An 8,610-nucleotide genomic window follows, 5' to 3' on the forward strand; every position below is an offset into this window, starting at 1 on the left:
GGCTGCCCTCTGGGCTGGCCATGTCCATTTCACCCTCAGCTGCCTCCTCTCTCTGCTGTTCGAACTGTGTTCCAAGCAGACTTTGGAACATCTTCCCCCACGGCAGCATTGACTTTGGCAGATTTTACTGGGGATGTCTGATGTCCTAACCTATTTGCTTTTCCAGAGCTCGTATTTGCAGGGATTGTTTGGAACCAGAACAAAATTCATCCCACGCCCTTATGCAATTCCTTTGGCAGGCTCTATCAGATAAATAAAGCCCTCTGGCCCTCCGTTGGTCTAGCTCTCCAAGCTGATCGTCTGGGCTAGTCCTCACATCGGCCCATCTTCTACTGCCTCTCTGGAGCAGCCATGAAGTCCCTGGTCCTGCTCCTTTGTCTTACTCAGCTCTGGGGCTGCCAATCAGCTCCAGGGCTGGGTTTCAGAGAATTGGCTTGTGATGACCCAGAAGTAGATCACGTAGCTTTGATGGCCGTGGACTACCTCAATAAACATCTGCTTTATGGATTCAGGCACGCCTTGAATCAGGTTGACAAAGTCAAGGTGTTTCTTCGGGTAAGTGAGCCTGCCATGACTGAACTGAAAGAATCTATGTTTGGGGCACAACCCAGTGCCTCAGAGGCTAGCATCTCCCAGTGTAGATGAAACTGCGGCGGAGACTGGTCTCTTCCCAGAAACAGGACAGGGAAAGAGGGGAACAGGAGAAGCCACATCAGTACTGTGAGAGTACCACATCTCACAGACGATGCTCCATGTAGGAAGCAGGAAGAACTCTGAAGGATAGTTCACAGACCACAGCTGGAAGGCAGGACTTGCTGGGAAAACTTGGGCTCCTCTCTGCCGATTTGAAAATCACTTCTCTTTTTTGGCTTCTGTGTGTCTCTGATGAAAATGGAAAGCGGCGGCGTTTGACCAGCCCCCATGTGCGACAGCCCGGTAGCACAGATCGTGTCATGAAGCCCTCCCTTTCCCCGTTGCAGCCCTGCATGGCAACCATGCAGTTGTCCAGCAGATGGCAGATGCAGTGGGCACTCCCAGGTGGAAACCACAAACTCTCCATAGGTGGCTGCTTTTGACATGCACCGTGGGGAATTCCATATGGTTCAGCTTAGCGTAAAGATGGGAAGGACATGTTTGTGTCACAAGAGACTTGTGATTTAGGAGGGAAAGGAAAACAGACATCAGGAGGCCCAGACTGAGGGATGATAGCCGTTATTATAAAGGGACGGCTGATTGGAGACCAGGCTTTTCCTGGGTGCATTTTAACGGCACGGCAGCAGAAAGGCGTAATGACCAGCTCTGTGCAGATGAACACGAAGTATACGTGTCAGCGGGGAAAGCCACGAAAGAGCATTGTGCACCAAGTGCAGAGATTGGGGGCTGCTTTCCTTAGGACTCCCAGGTGGAGCGGGAAGCAGGGAGTCGTTTGGGACACCCCTGCACTAAAACTCAGTGCTCCTTCTCATGGCAGCACTGAGGTCTCAGGCAGAGCTGAAAGGAGAGGTAAACTGAGCCGGATTGAGACTCTTCCAAACTTTGGGACGGTTCAAGATGTGAAAAAAGGGATACATGACCCGGTAGAGTAACTGAACAACCTCACAGGGTCCTGCAAGACTCCAAGATTGCTTCCATACCAGTGATGACAGTTTCCCAGCCTCAGAATGGACAGGCAGGAAGCAGGAACGCGCTGTGCACCCAAGGCCGGATGAGCTAGACCATAGGAAAAGCCACGAGAATCCTCTAAGGAAAGGAAAACTGAAAGGAGAGGAGGGATGTGGGCAACTAGAGAGAGTGAAGCGGAGCGAGGGGTAGAAAAGACAGAGCAAGACACTGAACTGCTCACAATGAAGAGTAGCCCTCAGTGTCACTTCTGCTTTGCTAAAGAGAGCTCAGAATAAGGACTGTGGCTCGCACAGCCAGCCACACCCTCCACCCTCCTTTCTCCGTTTCACGCCTGCCCCATCTATAGTGAAAGATGAAAACCAAAAGCCAGTGTGGAGAGAGAGGAGGTTGGGACCGGTGGGGCCTCTTCTCACTTCTCCCAAAAGTTCACCCTCACCCAAGTTCCACCAGGGCTTCATGCCAGCGGACACATTGGATGGGCTGGCGCTTGCTCACCTCCTCCTCCCCTCCCCACAGCGGCCCTTCGGAGAGGTGTATGAGTTGGAAGTAGACACTCTGGAGACCACCTGCCATGTTCTGGACCCCACTCCCCTGGCCAACTGTTCTGTGAGGCAGGTGGCCGAGCATGTGAGTACCAGTTAATGGGTGCTACCTTATGGTGGGTGGGTGGAGCCTGGCCACCGTGGTTCAACAGAGAACAGTTGCCTTAGCCAACTCAAGGCAGCCATCTTGGCTAGCCAGGGCACAATTTCGAAAACTGCTATTGGATGGCGCCTTCCAGTAGGCCGATTTTCACAACACTTGAGCTTTCTCCTTGAAGCCCTCCCTGAAGGCAAATTATAATTGTAAGGACTGTGAAGATGACCTTGGGGGGATACCTCCCACAGCCCTGCCAGGATGCTCCCCAGCTCTGCACCATGATGCAGTGCTCCTGGGCTTCAGCATGGGTTTCTTTTCCAGGCGGTGGAGGGAGACTGTGACTTCCACATTCTGAAACAAGATGGCCAGTTCTCTGTGTTACACGCAAAGTGCCATTCCACTCCAGGTCAGATGGTTCTTCTACTTATTTTTATCTTGTAGCAGGAGGAAGGAATCAGTAATTTTGAACTCAAATAGTTCTCACTTCATTGGCAAGGAATTCGGGGTATTGGGGTTCTAACACATTTTTTTAAAGGAGCTTGTTCCCATGGGTGAACATTGTCCCTTATGGCTATGACTTGGTGAAGCTTCATACAGCTGCTTGAAGGTTTAGAGAAAAGGCATGTTACGGTTGGAGCGTGCAGAGCCCTTTCTAAATAAGCAAACGGTGTTGAGTACCTTGGAGAACTGCAGTTAAGACCCCATTCATCTTTCTGCCCAGACTCTGCAGAGGACGTGCGTAAGATATGCCCACAGTGCCCACTCCTGGCTTCACGCAATGACAGCAATGTGGTGCATGCCGTCAATGTTGCCATGGATGCCTTCAATGCACAGAATAACGGAACCTATTTCAAACTGGTGGAGATTTCCCGCGCTCAAAACGTGGTAAAATATCTAAGACTCTTTTGGTAGATTTGGGCAGTTTGGTGGCCCTTGGGGAATGTTTGGGGATGACAAGCAGAAGACAAGGGGATATTGGTTGAAAGGCTGGCAAGGGGGCTCCTGGGACTGTGAGGAACCCCAAACGCTCAGCAACACTGTCCCGAGCTGAGCCACTTCAATATATCAGCCATAAGGAGCAGCTAGGCAGGAACCTGGCACCCCTGCTTCTACTCACCCCACTACGTGAGGACTCTCTGTTCACACACAGTACATTCACTGGACGCCAGCCAATCACCACGCCACCACCACATCCACAGCAGTCTGGAAATCAATACTTACAAAGGTCTGGGGCTACTCAGACTGACAGGCAGCTAATGGAAGTTTCCTGATCTGGACATCAAGTCCAGCGATGTCGGGGTTGAGAGGGACCCATCTAATTGTACAACACAAGTTTAACTGTTTGCCTGCAGCAGAACTGTGATGTTTTAGAAAGCTGGCAATCTGGAAGTAAGCCAGGACATAATTGCAAATACATTAATACAGGTGGCAAATCTGTAATTCCTGGAAAATACCCATCCCATACTACACCCACTAACAGACGCGCTGTGCTGGCGAGGCTCCAAGCCTTGTGAGGAAGGACGCAATAAGTCATGACTCCCATTCTCTCACCCGGTTGTTTCTCACTCAATCCTGGTGTATGAAACCGGTGTGGGGCCATCTCTTCTCTTCTCCCTTCGGCCGAGAATGGCCCAAACATCGGGTTCCAATGGTTGAGGGCCAAGGAGATGCTGGGTTCCCATCCCTGCCCATCTAGAGTTGGCCTTTTGACTTCCTGTTTCCTCTCTGAAAACTTCCCTCTCCCCTGAGTGATGGACAATGAACACTTTCCAATCCTTCGAGAAGACTCAGCTCCTACCTCCACAGCCCAAACTATTCAGAACACAGTCCCCTCAGCTGCCCAGGGCCACACACATGGCCTGTGGGATGTGTGTTCTCTCAGGTGTGCCAGAGTATGGCCTTCCCTCCTTCCCCTCTCTCCCCCCTCCCTCCCTTCTCTCCGACTTCTTGCTCCTCTCAAATCCAGCTCATCTTGCCTCACGTGTGTTTTCCTTTTTCTTCTCAGCCTCTCCCAATTTCTACTTTTGTGGAGTTTGTGGTAGCCGCTACTGATTGCGCTGCTCAAGAGGTCACAGATCCAGCCAAATGCAACCTGCTGGCAGAAAAGGTGAGTGGCCCAGACCCTGGGGTTCTTGTCACCAGGCAGACCTGGTTGTGTGGAACAAACATCTCTTTCTAGTTCACTTCTTGGGACTGAAGGAAGAAAGTGTGGGTGGGGGAGGGGAGTGTGAAATGCTCACTTGGGAACCTGGAGAAATGGCTCAGCAGTTAAGGGCACATACTACTGTTCATCCAGAGGACCCAAGGTCAATTCCCAGCACCCATGTCAGGCGGCTCACTTTTAACTCCAGTTTTGACACTTCTAACCTTTGCAGGCACCTGCACACACACACATGCACACACACACACACACACACACACACATACACATAATTAAAAATAATAAAATTAAATCTTAATTTTTTTAACATCTCCACTTACCCACTTGCTGTGGGGCTGGGCCATGCCAGATCTTTCTCTGGTGCCCCACCTTCCCCTTCACGTGTAGTCACCAAACTATCTCACCTCTGAGAAGTGCATGAAGTAAGGGGAAAGACAGCGGTCAGTTCCTGAAGCAGTCTGGGTGCGTGGCTGCTGGGAGCACGTGAAGTAGATTTCCCAAATGAGCCTCTGAAACTTGAAAGCACGGAGTCTTTGAGCCAGTCCCATCCATGTGTGGAGATTTAGCTTCAAGAGGGCGTCAGAGGTGTTGGACTGAGAAACACTTGTAAAGATGATGCACCATCCATAACTCATGGCGGAACACAGTGGAGGGATCCCAGTGTTCAAGGAGAGTGAGTCACTGAGCAATGTGTGGCACAGGAGCGAACAGAAAATTGTGCGGGATAATGACGGATGTGAGAAAAGCATCTCTAGAGTAACTGGAAGACACAGGGCACCAAAGTCATATTCACGGTGACCTCAAGTCGCAGTTTAAGTTGTATTTAGCAGAACTTATTTAGGATTAAAAAACCCACACCTGTGTTAGCATTAGCTCTCCCTACGCCAGCACCGTCTCAGGGATGACAGGCAAGTGCTCTCCCTCTCACGGCGTTTCTGTACATTCAATGCTATTTGGAGAACTGTGTGCCATATGTTTTATAAGCAAAAAACCAAAAGTTTCATTTGAAGCAAAGTTAGGGTTTACTAAGTGAGATGTAAGTTTTTTTAAAAAAAGAAAGCGATATCTTAGATTTAAGTGGATATGTGTCTGGAGAGAGGTGGGGGGTAGGACTGACTTTCATTACCTAGGACATGGGTGTGGCTTCTCAAGAGAGAGTTGCCCAGAAATTATAATCTTAAAAGGGGTAAATTCAAAAGAAAGGAGTTAGAAATTTAAGTTTCTTTGCTTCGATATGTTATACTACAGTTAAAACTGGGGGAGAAGCACTTTTGTATCGTTTAAAATGATGCTTTTCTTTCTGGGAACAGCAATACGGTTTCTGCAAGGCGAGTGTTGTCCAGAAGCTTGGTGGGGAAGAGGTCTCAGTGGCCTGCAGAATCTTCCAGAAACAGGTAACTCCGTGGATCGTCTTCAGAACAGTGACCCCTTCGCACCTCTGCAACGGATCAGTAATAATGGGACACCGGGCCGTCTTGTCCTAAGCCTCAAAGTGGGATGTAACACTACCGTGTGTGAACTCACCCACTGGGTGAAGGAGTTTCAGGCCTGCCTTTCTTCCCCTCCCATTCACGGGGGGGGGGGGGGGATATGGGGAGTCGGGGGTGGGAACAGTCCTCATGTAGAGTTGGCAAAGCCGCCTTGTTATTTGCAAAAGATGGAAGTGCTTTTCCTAGTTACAGAGACCAAGTGGGCTGCTCTGCCTGGCAGCTCGGAGGTACTCCTGGCAAAGGGGGAAGGCTCTCTGTGGGTGGGGTGCTTGTACATGGGACTGTGTTTGTGGAGGTAGTACTGCGGCCCCACGGGCCAGTCACCCCTTCCTGCGAGGGTCCTTAGTATTTTACCAGTTCTTCTAAACCACATTCTTCCCAACAATGTTTCCCTAACAATCATTACTGTGAAGGAATGGAGAGGGGCCGGGCAGTGGTGGCGCACGCCTTTAATCCCAGCACTCGGGAGGCAGAGCCAGGCGGATCTCTGTGAGTTCGAGGCCAGCCTGGTCTACAGAGCGAGATCCAGGAAAGGCACCAAAACTACACAGAGAAACCCTGTGTTGAAGAAAGAAAGAAAGAGAGAGAGAGAGACAGAGAGGGAGGGAGGGAGGGAGGGAGGGAGGGAGGGAGGGAGGGAGGGAGGAAGAAAGAAAGAAAGAAAGAAAGAAAGAAAGAAAGAAAGAAAGAAAGAAAGAAAGAAAGAAAGAAAGAAAGAAAGAAAGAGAGAAGGGGTGCAACCCAGACTCATAGACAGCCCTCTCTGGGAGGAAGCAACAATCTTACCTAAGAAAATGGTCCTCTCTCTCCCTGTGCCCCTACAGCCCCAGCCAGCCAGTGTTGCCGCCGAAGCAGGCCCTGCACCTGCAGCCCCACCAGCTGGCCCACCCTCGTCTTTGGTGGTCGGACCCATGATGGTGGCAGCCCCTCCAGCCCACGGAACCCACCATGACCTGCGCCATGCCTTCTCACCTGTGGCCTCAGTGGAGTCAGCCTCAGGAGAAGTTGTTGGCCCACCTAAGGTGGTCCAGCCTAGCATTGTGGGTGCTGCCGGTCCAGCGGTCCAGCTGTGCCCAGGCAGGGTGAGACACTTCAAGATCTAGGCTAGACTCAGTGAAGTAAGGTGTTGGCAGAGAGGACACGGCCGCCATTTTGTCCAAGACTGGACCCAAAGCTGGCGAGCTTGTCCGCTGACAGAACAGGTGCCGTCTAACAGCTTGAATTCCAGCTTTCTTCATCCCTCAGAGGACAGGGGCAGAGAAGGGATGGCCGGCAGCAGCACGGCCACCTATGTGACGACAAACTGCCGCCGTCGTTTCTCTGCCTTCTCGCTGACCTCATAAAAAAAACGGTTGCAACCGTGACGTTGAAAGGTGCTCTTGCCAATCTTATATCTACCCATAAATAAAAGTGCCTGAAGGACCTTTCTTAAATAAGAAGGTTCTGAGCCAAAATGTGGTCACGGTCATTGTCTGCCTCCTTCCAGTCTCCTTATGTGTGTGGCCTGTCAGTCCAACAAGTGTACGGATGCCACTCTACCAAGTCTACGTTGGAATAGAAGCAGAGACGCAGGAGAAAAATCTACTGGGTTGCCATAATCAGCAAAGTATGAGACCAAGATGTGCTTGAAGCCCATAGGCAATGAGAAAACAATTCTGTTAACTGACGGAGGACTGAAAACATTCTCAAAGGAGGTCCCAGTGCCTTTGTAAAAACAAAGTTGGCTTTTCTCAACTCTAGGGGAAAGAGGGACTGGTAATTAACACACGGTTCTCACTCTCATTGGATTGGTTCATTATGCATGTTGAAGGTCCCTATTGATTGAGGTGGTGATCATTGTGTGAGCCCAGTAACCTGACCCCAACCCCCAGAAACCACAGGAAGCCGGAAAGAGATCCGCCTCCACAAAGACTGTGTGGACTGTGTGCGCTTCATTGTATGATGGGGGCAGGGGTTGGTCTTTCTAGTTCACCCACTTTAAAACCAGAATAAAAGGTCTGCTGTCAGAACAGTTAAACAGGTACAGAAGGGGAGTCTGGGAAGATGACCTGTAAATGTCTGTGGACGTTCTTAGGCACCAGATGGCATGATGGGCTAAGTCATTCCTCATGCAGGGGGAGTCCTAAGCGGCGTCAGTTTTTATTTGTCATAAGTCATTCTGCTACCTCACTCTTGGGCCTTTCCAGATAGAGTTTTAATACAGTAAGGCCAGTTGAGTGGCCACACTGAACCAGGAAGACCGGGTCAGCCATTGCTACGCTCCGTGTCACCTGCCTCAAAGTTTTGTCAACATGACAGAGAAAGAAGGACTGTCCAGATAAGCAAGAAAATCACAGGGCTGACAGCATGCAGATATAAAGAAGAGGGCATGGGCAGCTGTGCCGGGTGCTACAGGGAGAGCAGAGGGCATAAAGACTGAGCGGTTACAGTCACCATTGGCTGGTGTGGTTGCACTAGGAGGGGTAACCTGAATGTCCAAGGTTGCCCAATGGGACATGATGAGGAACTAGAGGGCAGACGAGGTTCCCTCTGTCAAGCAGATTATGAGGGGTACAAGAGACCAAGTATCACCTAAAAGGGTAAGCAATGGGAAGAAAGGTTTCTCATCTAAGAAAAATGGTTCCGAGTGCCATTAGGGAAACAGTGGAAGAAGTCAGGAAGTGAACAGTGATGATGGGTGTTAGCAGGTAAGAATTC

The 8,610-nt window shown here is 50.4% G+C and overlaps 1 protein-coding gene across 1 annotated transcript; it reads left to right on the forward strand.

Moving 5' to 3' along the window:
• The first annotated feature begins 269 nt into the window (after positions 1–269).
• Positions 270–7,367, forward strand: Ahsg (alpha 2-HS glycoprotein). The gene is made up of 7 exons (XM_006985057.4): positions 270–555; positions 2,140–2,250; positions 2,584–2,668; positions 2,984–3,147; positions 4,268–4,369; positions 5,734–5,817; positions 6,738–7,367. The coding sequence occupies exons 1-7, from the start codon at positions 352–354 to the stop codon at positions 7,014–7,016; spliced, it is 1,029 nt and encodes a 342-aa protein (XP_006985119.1). The 5' UTR covers positions 270–351; the 3' UTR covers positions 7,017–7,367.
• Positions 7,368–8,610: the final 1,243 nt, after the last annotated feature.

Source organism: Peromyscus maniculatus, chromosome 12 (genome assembly GCF_049852395.1).
Source record: "Peromyscus maniculatus bairdii isolate BWxNUB_F1_BW_parent chromosome 12, HU_Pman_BW_mat_3.1, whole genome shotgun sequence".
NCBI classification, from domain to species: Eukaryota; Metazoa; Chordata; class Mammalia; order Rodentia; family Cricetidae; genus Peromyscus; species Peromyscus maniculatus.

Excerpts from the sequence above, each read along its gene's own strand:
- Ahsg (XM_006985057.4), top strand. The coding sequence starts at position 352 with ATGAAGTCCCTGGTCCTGCTCCTTTGTCTTACTCAGCTCTGGGGCTGC. Across the intron at positions 556-2,139 it reads AAGTCAAGGTGTTTCTTCGG|CGGCCCTTCGGAGAGGTGTA; the intron begins GTAAGTGAGCCT and ends CCCTCCCCACAG. Across the intron at positions 5,818-6,737 it reads GCAGAATCTTCCAGAAACAG|CCCCAGCCAGCCAGTGTTGC; the intron begins GTAACTCCGTGG and ends GTGCCCCTACAG.